The sequence below is a fragment of the Rhinolophus sinicus genome, chromosome 12, assembly GCF_057876585.1.
Source record: "Rhinolophus sinicus isolate RSI-liver-muscle chromosome 12, RSI-T2T, whole genome shotgun sequence".
Lineage (NCBI taxonomy): Eukaryota > Metazoa > Chordata > Mammalia > Chiroptera > Rhinolophidae > Rhinolophus > Rhinolophus sinicus.
The window spans coordinates 52,188,703-52,204,036 of record NC_142512.1 but is presented as its reverse complement, the minus strand read 5'-3'; the positions used below and the strand labels follow the sequence as shown (position 1 = coordinate 52,204,036).

At 49.6% G+C, this 15,334-nt stretch overlaps 1 protein-coding gene across 2 annotated transcripts; it reads left to right on the top strand.

Moving 5' to 3' along the window:
• The first annotated feature begins 7,239 nt into the window (after positions 1–7,239).
• On the top strand, positions 7,240–12,246 carry LOC141568878 (CMRF35-like molecule 6). Of its 2 annotated transcripts, none has more exons than XM_074319854.2 (4): positions 7,240–7,923; positions 8,716–8,823; positions 11,272–11,395; positions 12,009–12,246. In XM_074319854.2, exons 1-4 carry the CDS (start codon positions 7,863–7,865, stop codon positions 12,154–12,156), a joined length of 441 nt encoding a protein of 146 aa, XP_074175955.1. In that variant the 5' UTR covers positions 7,240–7,862; the 3' UTR covers positions 12,157–12,246. The 2 variants fall into 2 exon arrangements, with proteins under 2 accessions (XP_074175955.1, XP_074175954.1); XM_074319853.2 differs by having other exon boundaries at positions 7,243–7,923; positions 8,488–8,823.
• The last annotated feature ends 3,088 nt before the right edge of the window (positions 12,247–15,334 follow it).

The following is a 15,334-nucleotide window of genomic DNA, read 5'->3' as shown; positions in this document are numbered from 1 at the left end:
CACTGCACTCAGCATAAGGTATTGCTCGTGACTCCCCATCGTGATGGGAGGAGCACAGTTTCAGGACTCTTTTTTTTACCATTATAGCTTTTATTCCACAGGTTATTGGGCCAATGGGAGGGCTCTGGCTGCTCTTAAGACTATGTGTCCTGGTGATACACTCACAGATCTGGGATGTGGCCACAGGGTGAGGCCACAGAGATGGAAGCTTGGGTAGAGATGAACTTTCCCTTGCTGAGAACCTTCTCCATGTCCACGCCACATGCCAGGCAGAAAGCTTTGGGATTATTTGGGGGAACTGGAGCGGGGGGCGGGCAGAAGGGGAGGGGAGCCCACTGTCCCATCTGTGCCTTCTCAATTCTGTACCCAGTTGCTCTAAAATTACCTGCAGGCTCAGCATTGCCCCAGCCCCAGAATCAACCTCAGACAGGACGCAAACCAACAGCCCGAGAAGTCCTAGCTGGACTGTTAACACCCAAAGCTATTCACTCAGCCAAGCCAGCTGGGCATGTGTGGGTCCCCAGAGTCTCACGTCCTGCATGCCTCCGTGCCCCCAAATCTCTGCATCCAGCATTCTTAGGCCTCCTCCTTGGGTGATACAATCTTTGAGGATCCGCTTTATTTCTCTTTCTGTGATTTTTAATCTTGAAAACACCCTAGAAATCCAGACCTGAGCTCAAGTCTATCTCACTCAAGACCAAAGATCTTTTTTCAAGGGGCTAGAGCTTTTCCCCCAGGTCCAGCCCTCTGTCTGGAGGGAGCTGGAGGAGTTCAATGTCAGAGCCTGATACTCAAGTACATGGGGATGAGGGAGAAGGTGAGGGGAGTAAAAAGCACAATAAAGCCACGGGGATATGAAAGACAGTATGGGGAATACGATCAGTAATGTTGTCAAGATTTTGTAGGGTGTCAGATGGGCGCTTGTCTTATTAGGGGGACCACTTCCTGGATGGTGTAGATGAGGACCACTGCGCAGTCCACAGAAGCATTTCTATTTCACCAGTTAGAAGGAAGGTAACAGCCAGAGCACGCGTGTGGCAGTTCTCCAAGCCACCAGTAGATGGCACTAGTGACCATTTGCAAAGCTTTACTACAGGCCACTTGAAGGACTTGGAAATAATTCTTCTGTAACAGGATTGCTTCAGCTGTCAGCTGCTGGGTCCCTCCCGCCTGCTTCCAATATCCTGATCTGACCACCGCGAGTATTAGAGCCAAACCCATTGTATCCTGCTGGCCTATCCTCCATGCTGAGTCCCATAGTCTGGCCCAGTCCCTCAGCCCCATCCTGCTCGTCAGCCTGGGCTATCTGTCTCAGTAGGGATCACCTTGTCTGTCTTGGGGCCGACCAGATGTGGGCTCAGACCTTCAGGGGACCAGCGTCCAGAGCTCAGGGTACAACCAGGGCTCTGGAACCCAGTGGGCAGTTCAGACTGGAGTAGACTGAGGCCCTAGAGTCTGGGCCCAGGGGCGGGACTAGAGCCAGGCAGGGAGGACTAGGACACATCTGACCCCAGGCCAAGCCTTCAGCTTTATGGAGAAGCAGCCTCACTCGGCCTTAGGATTCCTTACGTCCGGGAGAGGTGGAGAGACCCAACTGTTGTGCGGGGCGGCCTGCGGGGTCTCTGCTCCCGCTCCCCACATAAGAACACAGGACATGGTGAGGCCAAAAAGGAACATCAACGGAGCCATAGATAGGGGAGTCATACCATTATACTCTCGCTGGCGGCTGGGTTGGAGACACAGGAAGCAGGAGCCACATGATCTGCAACCTGCCGTCTACTTCTCTGCAATCCACAACCCACACTCCGCCGTGCTAACTGCAATCCGCTCTTGCCAGCCACCATCTTCTTGCTAGCCCCCATTTTTCTGCTAGCGTAGCCACAGCAGTTATATTAGTGGCCAATGGCTCATTGGTTACAGCTGATGGCCAACTAGCCACAGCTGATGGCCATCCAATCACAGTTGATGGCCATTTACTACCTAGGTGAGCACCTTTCCACGTAAGGGCGAGAGCCTGGAAACTGCACTCCTGGCTCTGTCCCCACACTGCACCCCTACAGGCTCTTGCCTCACATGTTACGTAACAAGCGTCTTCTGCGAGTGGCCCTGTGCAAGGAGCCTGGAGGTGAATGTAATATCCTGAACACAGCCAGGCTCTCCTGGCACAGACAGACTTCCTGGACACAGCCAGGGCTCTCAGGGCACTGCCACTCTCTCTGGGCCTCTCAGGGTACCATGCTGGAACAACAGCGGCTCACAGTCAAGGTACTTACATATTCTCGATGGCGGCCGGTCAAGACACAAAAGCAAACATCCACCAGTTCCACTACATGGTGGTAAGTTCCAAGCAAACAGTCAAACGGTCCATTAAATTAGGGATAGAAGGCAATTCCCCATAGTCCATAGTCATTCGGCAGGGCTGTCCTGGGGGTGAGGGATGACCTTGACCTCACCCACATCTCCCACAGAGGACTCAGCAAGCCTTTCCTCCTGGGACAAGTCCCGCATCCATGCTGCCTCAGCAAGAACTTCCCAGCTCACAGGGCCGCAACGACCTTCACTTTCTCCAGCCTATGCTGGTGGGAGAACCGTCCACGTCTTCCCACCCCTCCACGGGGGCTCAGCTCTCTGGCAGCTGCTCCTCCTGGTCTTCCTGAGACTGAGGTTTCATATGCACAAACTGCTCAACCATCCTTTGGAGAGCTTTGGCTGGCACCGTACCCTGCTCGCTGCACCATTTGTCATGCAGGGCGACCTGCGGAGTCTCTGCTCCCGCTCGCCACATGAGAACACAGGACACTGTGAGGCCAAAAAGGAACACCCACGGAGCCATAGAGAGGGGAGTCATACCATTATACTCTCGCTGGCGGCTGGGTTGAAGACACAGGAAGCAGAAGCCACATGATCCGCAACCTGCTGTCCACTTCTCTCTGCCAACCAATCTCACTTGCTAACTGCAATCCGCCTTTCTGCAATCCGCAATCCACACTCCGCCACTTGCTAGCTCAGCCACCACCTTCTTGCTAGCCCCCATTTTTCTGCTAGCGTAGCCACGGCAGTTATATTAGTGGCAAATGGCTCACTGGTTACAGCTGACGGCCAACTAGTTACAGCTGACGGCCAACTAGCCACAGCTGACGGCCATCCACTACCTGAGCCAGCACCTTTCCACATGAGGCCGAGAGCCTGGAAACTGCTCACTGGGGCTCCGTCCCCACACCAGCATTCCCAGGAAACATGTTCAGAGGCTTGGGACCTCATGTGGCGACAGCGATCAGTGCTTCTTATTACCCACGAAAAAGGGAGCACATTTTGAAGGACTGACTATGATCAGTGGCAGGAAAGGTTGAGGAAGGGCAGCTGTGGGATGGAAAACAGTGAGATGGAGGGGCAGGGGCTGAGCAAGCGGGGCAGGAAGTGGGGAGGCTGGGCTGGGCTGGTCTGTCTGCAGTGTCCTGGGAGAGTCTGCACTTGGCCCTGGCCTAGATCCCATGAATGGCCTCAAAGTCAGTCTTGAAAATTATCTCTAAATTGAATTATCTGTATGATAATGTTCTTGGGGCTGCGTTGACAGAAACGTTTATGCTACGTATTCTTCTATGTGTTGTATTCCCACCAACCACCAGGAAGTTAAATTTTCAATGCAATAATCATCCTTTTTTTATAATCCAATTAATTCTACTTTATGACCCTTTGTATCAAATAGGTTATTTGTGAACTTGACACATTTAAAATATACCACAATTTTTGTAACCCAATTTGACATCTCTCTTTTTTCAAGATGCTGAGAGCTTCAAAAATAAAAGTGGCCCTGGCCTCCCTGTTCCTCAGAGAGACCCTGAAGGCCAGAGAGGAACAAAGCAGCTACTTCTGATTCCAGCCCAAGGAGAGACAATGACACTTGGCTTTGACTTTATCTTGGCTTAATCATCTTGTCCCTTGCGGAAGAGAGACCCGATTCCCTCTATGGGTGGTTCCCATGCTATTTAAAGCTCAGCTTGCTGATTTCTTAGCTTTTATCCTCTGTTTCTCTACAGCAGCCCCTTGAACTACAAATATTTTATCAACTCTGGGAAACGTTTGTGGGAAGGTCACTCTGCAGGTGAGAGCAGGGCCGAGCTGGTGAGGTTTTGGGTCTTACTGTGTTGAGTTGTCACCTCAACATCCCGAGTTACGCTTGAGAGTTGAAGCCGTCAATTCCCACGGGGTCAAATACACACGCCTATCTGTCAGGGTTCTCTAGAAAAACAGAACCAATATATGCAACACACATATTGCATGAGCCAGTTCCTTATAATTTATATATAGAATTTATACATGGATTATATCTAATTTATATATGCTGTATAGATATAAATTATAAGGAATTGGCTCATGCAATTATGGAGGCTAAGCAGTACCACCCTCTGCTGTCTGCAAACTGGACACCCCAGAAAGCTGGTTGTGTAATTCAGTCCAGCTTTGAAGGTCTGAGAAACAGGAGTGCCAAGAGCAGGAAATGATTGATGTCTTAGCTGAAGCAATCAGGCAGGAAGGGGTGAATTCCTCCTTCCTCTGCCTGTCATTCTATTCAGCCCCTGAATGGATTGGAGGACGCCCACCCACACGGTGGGGAGGGCAACCTACTTTACTGAGCCCACTGATTCAAACAGAATCTCATCCGGAGACATCCTCAGAGACACACCCCGAAACAACGGTTCATGGGGGCACCACAGCCAATCAAGATGACTGACACGTACAGTGAATCATCACAGCTCGTACTCAAACCTAAAGCCAATGGCATAGTCCCAAATGCTGTTGCCTTTGCACTGTCCAGCTGTTAGATCTTCCAACTAACCAGCCCAGCCAGGAGCGGGCAGAAACTGTGTTTAGTTCAAGAAGAGTTTTCTGAAAACAAAGATGCAGAGGGGACGTAAGAGAGAAGGGAGAGAAAGTGGTGAGTGAAGAAGACTCAGCAAACACTGACGTCCTGTTGTTTCTCAGTCTGCGTTACCATGGCACCTGCTGCCTAACAAACCCCTCATTCTGTTTCCTGGGTCTGAAGATGGTGTGTCTCCATTTTGCTGGCCATGGGCCACTGTCTGCCCTTCAGAGTCATGGCATGGTGGAAAGACACTGGGGCAGTCATGCCAGACAATTGTGGGTTCACATCCTGCCACCATCACTTATGATATCCTTCTGGTCAGGTTGTTTACTCTCTGATCTGTGGGCGAGGTCATTGGGAGGAGGAGCGATGAATATATATAAACTCTTTGCTACTTGAAAAAAGACCATAAATAATAATCCCACCCCCCCAAATCAAGCAAACTTTCAGGGGTGTAATTTCATGTTTTGTTTTTTAAATTCTTCCATCGAAATATAAGATACAAACAGAGAGGTATACATATCATAAATATACAGCTCAGGGCAATTTTGGGAAGTGGATATTCTTCTGTATCACCTCCCAGATCAGACATTCCTGCCTTTGTGTGGGCCCCACCCACATTATATCAGAGTAGGTCTGTGTAATCCACGGATATGGTAGAAGCAATGGTATGTGACCTCCAGGGATAGGTCATAAAATGTATTAGGATCACTCACTCCGGGAGAAGCGAGTTGCATCTCATGAAGACACTCAAGCAGGTCTGTTGATCAAGGAGCTGAGGCTCCAACAGCCACGTGAGGGCCCCGTCTTGGAAACAGATGCTCCAGCCCCAGTCCCACCTTCAGATGACAGCAGCCCTGGCTGACATCCCGACTCTAACTTCCTGAAAGAGACACCCTGAGCCAGAATCTCTCAGATAAGCGCTCAGATTTGTGACTCTCAGGAAGTGTGAGATAATAAATATTTCTAGCCCCTAAGTTTTGGGGGGATTTATTATGCAGAGATGGATAGCTAATATAGTGGGACCACACTTGGCCAGGGCCAGTCTCTGCAGCCACCTCAATCCTGAATCATTCACTTAGTCACTCATTCTCCTAAAGCCCAATGCAGCAAGTATTTATCATTAGCTGACCATTTGTCACATACTGCAGTTGGGCACTGGGCGATTCTGGGATGAATGAAACAGACCCCAGATGCCACTATGATATAAGCTATATCCTAGTTGGGGAGAAGAAAACATACTAACAATGTCTGGTGAACTGTGGAGGAAACAAACAGGGAACAGCGATGGAGACAAGCAGGGTGACCCCTGGGAAGGGTGATCAGGGAAGGCTTTCTGAGGAGGTGACACCCAAGTGGAACGTAAAGGACAAGGAGGGGTAAGCAGTGAGGAGAGCTGGGGAGGGATCCAAGGAGAGGGACACACAGGTGCTAAGCCCTGCGGAGGGACAAGCACTGGGGCTGGGACACAGGGTCCCTTTGAGGCAGGGGGAGCGAGATGAAACTGCAGAAGCAAGCGGGGGTCGGGTCCACTTGGGGCGTGTAGGCCCAGCAAGGAGAGTGGGTTTTATCTGAAGAACACGGGGCCAGGCGTGACACCGACTACATTGGACTTCGCTGCAAGAGCTCTCTTGCTGAGAAGAGGAGAAGGGAGAGAAAGGGCATGAGAAGGATTAGGAAGAAGAGGGAAGTCACCGCAGAGGAGAGAGGACTCTTGTAACATCAGGGGGAAAGGAGGGGCAGGGGCAGGTTGGAGGGAGTCAGAGTAAGGACTGATGGGGAGTGAGGAGAGAGGAATCGGGCTTAGGGGATCTGGGTTGCAACTACTCAGAGGTTATTATCGCTCGTAGTATGAGAGTGAGGAAGAGGAACAGCTATGGGGAGAATGTGTTTACGGGGAAAGGGTAGATGTGGATTGCGCAAGACAAAGCCAAGAAACTGAAAATCCGAGAGACGTTAAATGGCCTCTCTGCCATTTCCAGGGTAAACTGACCCTAAAGCCATCACGACATGAGAGCAGACCTACCTGAATTAGGACAGACCCCTCTCCCCTACTCCGGGGAAGGACCATCCCCATCTCTGCAGCTGGATGAGGCCACTGGTCATCCCTGTGAACACAAGCGACACCAACTACCAGGCCTCTGGGTAGACTGCCTCTCGTCACACAGCCATGCGCTCTGTGCGTTTGGATGGAGAGGACAGTGTCAGTCTCAGCTTTACAGGCTCCCCAACTACCTATTTAGCATCTTCACCCCTCTGAACTGTCCTCTGTCCTGAATCTCACAGTGGAGTTGACTTTGAAGAAGAAAGAGGAAGAAGTGAAGTACTCAGAGGGTTGGTGACAGCGGCTCCACGTCTGGGGAACAGGAAGATACACAAGGAGGGAAGATGCAGCTGAGGAGTTTGTACCCTGGATGGGATCTAGAACCGAGATGGGACCATTGAAGGCATCTGAGGTCACAGTGCCAACCTGTGTGGGAAGAAGAGTTGGGGTCCCACAGGGGCAGGGCTCTCCATGGATGCCTAGAGCTGAAATTTGGGGGGTCATAACATCTCTGTGGTCACGACCAAGGCCAGAAAGGATGAAAAGTTCTGGCCTTCATCCCTAGAACCATACTGACCACAGGAAGTGACATATCATAGAAGTGGGAACGCCCCACTGAGGAGGAAATGTCCCAGCTTGGCTCTCGGGTGTGACACAGTGAGAAGAGCAGCTGCGGGCCATGAGGAAGGACCTTGGTCTTGTCCAGTCGTTGGGACTCAGAGAAGCCAAGGGCACCGAGAGCCAGGGGTCTGCACCAGCCCGTACAGCTTCTCTCCCTAAGCTTCCTGTACCCTGACCAGCTCCAGCATCGGACTCAAAACCAGGCTAGACAAGAAAGCAGAGGGGCCCAGAAAGGCAGAAGTGGGCACACGGACATCAGGCCCTCTGTGAGGAGGCTCGGTCTCATCCACGTCCAGAGCCTAGTGCTTCTGCAGGTGACATCTGTGCTGGGCAATGACCCTGAGGGTTGGGGCTGCATGGCTGCCTTCAGCCCTGCTCCTTCTCCAGGTCCTAGGTGAGCGAGCGGGCCTGGGTGGGGAGCTCTGGGTGTGGGAGAGAGGAAGGGCCCGGGTGGAGGTGGGGTGAGGAGCTAGCAGTGCCCAGAGGAGCGAGGGAGGGAGGACGTGGCAAGGGGCAGGGAGGCAGGGAAGCTCCAGGAGCGGTCAGGACCTGCCTCAGTAGCGTCCACGGGGATTCAGTGCATAAAGCAGGTGAGTATCGTCCACTGCCCTGGACAGAGTAGCGCTGGTGGGGAGGGAAGCTGTGATGGTCACCTGATTGTCACAGTCAGAGATGAGGTCTGGGTTCATCACACACACACACACACACACACACACACACACACACACACACTTGCACACAATTTTTACCATCAGGCCCCTCTTTTCTCCACGGACACCCTCCCCCCGTCCCACCTTGTGAGAAGGAAGCTACTCCCCCTCGTCCCGGTGCCTGGTCTGAGGGAAGGCCTATCCCTGACATGGCCTCCGGCCCCTGAGGGCCCTTGAGGGACCCGCACCCCAGAGCACCCGACCCTGGCCCATCTGGTGAGGAGCTGGGACGTGGCTGTGTCTTCCAGGCTCTTTGTCTCTGAGTGGCCCCCACACCGTGACGGGCACTGTGGGGGGATCCCTGAGTGTGCAGTGTCGGTACGAGGAGGAATTCAGAGAACATATCAAATACTGGTGTGACGACTCATGCTCGTCACTGATATTGAAGAAGATTGTGCAGACGACAAGATCAGAGAGAGAAGTGAGGCGAGGTCGCGTGTCCATCAGGGACCATCCAGCAAACCTCACCTTCACAGTGACCTTGGACAGCCTCACAGAGGAAGATGAAGGCACGTACACGTGTGGGATCGATATACCATTGGATCTGGACCCCATGTTCCAGGTTAAGGTGTCTGTGTTCCCAGGTGAGCCGCACACCCTCCCCTTGTACCAGCTCCGGGGCACCTGAAGGGTCTCAGGTCGGAGTAGCAGAGGCAGGAATCAGATCAGAGACTGTGAGAAAAACAGGAGCGGGGAAGGGGGGGGAGGGGAGAGAGAGAGAGAGAGAGAGAGAGAGAGAGAGAGAGAGAGAGAGAGAGAGAGAGTTGTTCTCTGCACCGACAGTGACACGCACACCTCGGGCTGTCCTAGACACATCTGTGGGTCACACCCTGGATGTTTCTGTGGGTCTCGGGCCTGGGTCTTTCCTGGGTGGGGCAGGGTGGGAACAGACCTGACTCTGGGGACATGCTGCCTTCCTGTCCTCACAAGAGCCATGTGACTCTAAAGGAAACCCTCTTTTCCTTCCGGCACCTCTCTTGGTCGTCCCTGTGGGAATGGTGCTGCTGGAACATTTTCTCCAGGCTGCCCTTGACCTGGTCCATGAGAGGACATCACTGTGCCATGGATGGTTGATGAGGTACCAGCCTCACAGCTGTGGGCCTGGGGGTCTGCTGCAGCCAGAGGTGGGAACAGAAGGTCCCTTGTGGGGCTCCTTTGATGTTCTGGGGACCACCCTACCCCTTCAGGCTGACCCTATAACTCCCCTTCTTTCTCTGACACCTTGTACGAGGTCACACAATTAAGTTCGCGAACTCATCCTAGAAAAAGTGCTACACACCTCATTGCTGAATATCACTACGGTCACCTTCAAAGTTGTCCCCTTGGGAATCTATTCACTGACGCTAGTGCCTCATCCACCCTTCAAAGCAGTTTAGGAACTCTTTTTCTGGAATGGTCACCAGAGCTGTCGTATTACACTTGATGTCCTGAATGTCATCAAAATGTCTTCCTTTCAATATTTCCTTTATCTTTGGGTAAAGAAAGAAGTCATTGGCGGCCAGATCAGGTGAGTAGGGAGTGTGTTCCAATACAGCTATTTGTTGACTGGTTTCTCCCTCACAGACAGTGCCGTGTGAGCTGGTGCATTGTCGTGATGCATGAATCATGAATTGTTGGCGAAAAGTTCAGGTCGTCTAACTTTTTCACGTAGCCTTTTCAGCACTTCCAAATAGTAAACTTGGTTAACTGTTTGTCCCGTTGGTACAAGTTCATAATGAATAATCTCTCTGATATTAAAAAAAAGGTTAGCAACATCATTGCAACAAGTTCGCAAACTTAATTGTCAGACCTCGCATCCACAGGAGGGAACCCAGAGAAACCCCTGAAAATACCTCCCTCAGATAAAGGCGAAGAAGATGATTAAATGGGCTGTTAGGTGCTATGGCCCCCAAAGTTCTAACGTGTTCTCCAAACAACTCTTCAACAGATCATTGGTTTTTATCCCAAGAACTGAATCAAGACCGTGTGTCTGTGTGTCCATTTTCCCTTGCGTCTCATTCTGCCGTTGTCTCTGACTTCCTTCTTGTGGGTCTTAGTTTCTCGCTCTCACAGGGAGGTGTCCTCACGTGTCCTTTGTGCGTTCCTGTTTAAGATTCAGGAAAAGAAAATCCACTGATACGGCTGGTGTGTGGGAGGGGGTCTGTCCAGTTCACTCATGTTCCGTGGGGTCCACCTGGTGTGTGCCTCTCTAGATCTTTCTTTCCGCTCAGTCCCTCCCCCACAGAGCCATGTAGTGGCCGCCCGAGGCCATAGGCCAGGCTGACAGTTTCGGGGGACTGAGTGTACCTGCTTAGTCCTTTCGGGCGGCGGTAACAAAATCCCCCAGACTGGTAGCTTATAACCAACAGAATGTACAGCTCGCTGTGCCTGAGGCTGGAAGCCCCCGGTCAGGAGGTCAGCATGGGGGCTGAGGGCCTCACTCTGGGTTGCAGACTTTTGCTGTATCCTCACGGGGTGGGGGGGCCCTTTATACGGACACCCATCCCGTGGATGGGGTCTCCACACTCATGAGCTAATCACCCCCCAAATGCGTTAATTCCTACACCATCTCTCACTAGATTTTAAACAAAAGGATTTTGGGGGACACAAACACTCAGCCATAGCATGTACTGAGGGATTGCGGGGTGCTGTCCGTGCACACGCTGCTGCAGGCCCTGTCTCATCTGAGCGTCACGCCAGCCGCAGACGTGCCCGAGGGCCCTATCTCCCCACCACCCAGTCAGTCGCTACAGAGTAAATGTCAGCCCATCTCCTGCAGGGTGGACGAGGAGGAGGAAGGTGTGACTGTGGCTGGGCTGTGACCTGGAGCCCAGGGCTCTTTCCAGACTCTCAAACCCCCTGGTGAGCAGAGCACCCAATGGAGAGGGGGCCCAGCTGCTGGTCAGTCCTGGCTGTGGCCATTCAAGGTGTGGGACACAGCACATCTGTCCAATAGCCTGAGTGACCTTGACTGCTTGAGTCAGAGCCACACAGCTGACAGAGTGGGGGGCTCAGGGGGAGGCCACGGGGCCTGACGTGTGCTTCTCCCTTAGCCCCCACAGAAACCCCCAGCACAAAGGTCTTCACTAGCAACCTGGGCCCTGCATCCTCTCTGCCAGCGACCACCTGGCCCAGCATGACCAGGCAAGACACCCCGGACCCCAGGCAACACCCTCGGTAAGGGGTCTGCCTCTGGAGACTTTGACACCTGGGTGGTTTCTCTTCTAGGTGAGATTCGGGCTGTGGGATGTGGGTGTCACCCCCTCATCCAGGTCCCTCATTTATCTACCTCTCCCACACCTAACTGTGACACTCCGACCAGGTGTTCTCAGCTTTGGGACACAGCATGAACCACCCAGACATCATCCCGCTCTCACAGGAGTTGTGATCTAAGGGGATTTCACACAGTGAACAAATCATACTCATGTTAACATATGAATATGCCAGCTCGTGATAAACACTATGGAGAAAAGACATCACTGGGCAAGCTTTGTGGAGGGTGGTGGGGTTTGCTATTCTCACAATCATCAGGGAGCCCTCACTGATTAGAGGACGCCTGAGTGGAGACGTGCAGGATTGGGAGGGCCAGGCACTTGTAATTCTCACGGGCACTTGTTAGGCAGAGAGGCAGGGGGCGGTGGCCCTTCCAGTGGGGCCGCCCTGTCCATGGTTGATCTCTATGTGGAGTATCATGGCTGTGGATCGGGGCTCAGGGCCTGGAGGAAAGTGGAGGCCCCCAGGGCCTCCCCCTGATGACGTGGCTCACTGTGTATCACTGTGTCCCCTGCAGGTCCTTACTCAGCGACGTCCACTTCCTGCTGCTGGTCTTCCTGGAGCTGCCCCTGCTCCTGAGCATGCTCAGTGCTGTCCTCTGGGTGAACAGGCCTCAGAAGAGCTCTGGGCGGAGGGGGAACCAGGCTGATTATGAGAACCAGTAACACTTGTCGCCCATCGATGCCCCGCCCGGGAACCCAGCCCCTCTGGTGGATGGAAATGATCTTCTGACTAATAAACCCAATGTCATTGTCCACGTTTCTGTCAGAATATTCTGTAAACTTTTTGAAAGCTTTTTCTTGCAATATATCAGACATGTACAAACACGTGTCTAATAAGTGCATCCTCCTTAAGCCAGGAAGACTCTTCCACACTGTGTGGCCGCCTCGTACCTTAAGTAGTAAATAGCATTAATACTCCTGTTGCCCTGAGCTCCTCCTCTGAGGGAGCCAACCTGACTTTCATATTCATCATCGCCATGGTTTGGCCATATGTATTTATACGTGTTTCCGGAGAGTATCCGTGTAGTTTATAACAGTCCCCAAGGTTAATATATCTTATTTTTCCTGCGTTATTTGGATGTAATTAACATACAGCACTGTATAAGTGTAACGTGTACAATGTGTTGATTTGATTCACTTATTTATTTTAAATACAAAATGATTAACGATATAGGTAGCGAACATCTCGCTCATGTCACATAGTTGCCATTTCTTTTTTTGTGGTGAAAACATTTCAGATCTACTCTCTTAGCAACTTTCAGGCATATAATACAGTACCAGTAGCTGTCATCACCATGGTACATTAGACCCCGGAATTTATTTTACAACTGCTAGTTTGACCCTTTGACCAATATCTCCCCATTTCCTCACACCCCCAGGCCCCGGTAACCACAACTCTACTCTGTTTCTCTGAGGTAGGCTCCTTTAGATTCCACCTGTAAGTGGCATCACACACTGCTTTTGTCTCTCAGTGGACACATTTCACTTAGTTAGCGTAATGCCCTCCAGGTCCACTCCTGTGTCCCAAATGGCAGCATTTCCTTCCTTCTCCATTTCCTTCTTATTCCATTGTGTGTGTATCCCACGTCTTTATCCATTCATTCATTGACGGACACTTAGCTTGTTTTCGTATCTTGGCTGTTGTGAATAATGCTGCAGTGAACATGGGGTGCAGAGATCTCTGTGTGATTTTGTTTTCATTCCTTTGGATGTGTACCCAGACGTGCGGTGGCTGGATCACACGGAAGGTCTATTTTTAATGTTTTCGTGGAACCTCTATGCTCTTTGTTTTCCATAGTGGGTGGACCAGTTTATATCCCCACCAAAGGTGCACAAAGGGTTCCCTTTTCTCCGCACTCTTACCAACACGTGTTATATGTTGCCGTTTTGGTGATAGCCATTCTAGCAAGTGTGAGGGGATGTCCCATTGCGGTTTGGTTTGCATTTCCCTGATGATTTGTGCTGTTGAGCAGGTTTTCATGTACCTGTTGGCCATTGGTATGTCTTCCTTGGAAAAATGTTCAGTTCCTCTGCCCACTCTTTTAACTGGAGTGTTTGGGTTTTGTTGTTGTTATTGAGTTGTATGAGTTCTTTATGTATTTGGGGTATTCACCCCTTATCTTATATATGATTTGCAAATACTATTTTCTCTCAGTCTGTAGGTTGCCTTTTCATTTCATTATTTCTTTTGATGTGCACAAGCTTTTAAATTTCATATAGTCCCACTTATTAATTAATTTTTGCTTTTGTTGATTGTGGTTTTGGTGTCATAGCCAACGATGGTTGCCAAGATCAGTGTCAAGGAGCATTTTTCTGTGTTTTCTTCTAGCACTTTCATGGTTTCAGGTCTTATGTTTCAGTCTCACACCCATTGAAGTTAATTGTAGTGAGTTGTGGAACATAAGGGTCCAATTTCATTCTTCCGCACGTGGTTATCCAGTTTTCCCAGCACCGTTTCTTTAAGAGATTATTCTAACTCTGTTAAGTATTCTTGGCTTCATGTCAAATATTAGTTGACTGTATATGCAGGGGTTTATCTGTGGGCTTCCAATTCTGTTCCACGGGTCTACGTGTCTGTTTTATGCTAGTACCATACTCTTTGGATTACTAGTATATGTTGGTAATACGGTTTGAAATCAGGAAGTTTGATGCCTCCAACTTTGTTCTTTCTCAGGATTGACTTGGCTATTTGAAGTCAAATTTTAGGATTGTTTTTTCCATTTCTATGAAAAATGTCACTGGAATTTTGATAGGGATTGAACTGGATCGTAGATGGCTTAGAGCAAAAGCTATAAACCTTTCACTACTGAGTACGGTTTTAGGGGTGAGCTTGTCATCTATGGCCTTTATTATGTTGAGGTTTGTTCCTTCTATAGCCAACTTGGTGAGATTCTTGTTTCGTTTTGTTTTTCAATCATGAAAGATGTTATATTTTGTCAAATGCTTTTTCTGTATCTATTGAGATGATTGTATGACTTTTTTTCAGACTATTAATATGGTATGTCACATGTCTTGATTTGTTTATATTGAAACATCCTTGCATCCCAGGGATAAATCTCACTTGGTCATGGAGTATGATCCTTTTCATGTACTGTTGAATTCAGTTTGCTAATATATTGTTGACAATTTTTGCGTCTCTCTATATGAAGGATATTTGGCTTTGGTATCAAGGTAATGCTGACTTCATAAAATGAGTTTGGACTGTTCCTCCCTCTTCAATTATTTGGAAGATTTTGAGTTGGCATTAATTCTTCTTAAATGTTGGTAAAATTCACTTGTGAAATTATGTGGTCCTGCGCTTTCTTTTGTTGGGAGGTTTATGAGTAGTGATTCAATGTCCTTCCTTGCTATTGGTCAGTTCATATTTTCTGTTTCTCCATGATTCAGTCTTGGTAGGTTGTATGTTTCTAGGAATTTTTCCATTTCTCTAGGTTATCCAATTTGTTGGCATATAATTGTTCTTAATAGTCTCTTATGATCCTCTGTATTTCTGTGACATCAGTTGTAATGTCTCCTCTTTCGTTTCTGACTTTATACATTTGACTCTTTCTTTTTTTCTCAGTTGGTCTAGCTAGAGATTTGTTGATTTTATCTTTTCAAAAGACCAGTTCTTAGTTTTGTTGATTTTTGCAATTGTTTTTCTGTCCCGTATTTCATTTATTTCTGTACTGATCTTTGTTATTTCCTTCCTTCTGTTTTCCAGCTTGCCTCCTGTTAGTTATTTAGTTTCTTACCATTTGGTCAGAAAAAAATATTTGGTATGATTTTAAACTTCTTAAATTTGCTAAGATTTATTTGGTGACCTAACATATGATGTACACTAGAGAATGTTCTGTGTGCA

Bases quoted from the DNA above. Each gene is read 5' to 3' on its own strand.
- LOC141568878 (XM_074319853.2), top strand. From the start codon at position 7,863: ATGACCCTGAGGGTTGGGGCTGCATGGCTGCCTTCAGCCCTGCTCCTT. The intron at 8,824-11,271 runs GTGAGCCGCACA...CTTCTCCCTTAG, and splicing joins TAAGGTGTCTGTGTTCCCAG to CCCCCACAGAAACCCCCAGC. The intron at 11,396-12,008 runs GTAAGGGGTCTG...TGTCCCCTGCAG, and splicing joins GACCCCAGGCAACACCCTCG to GTCCTTACTCAGCGACGTCC.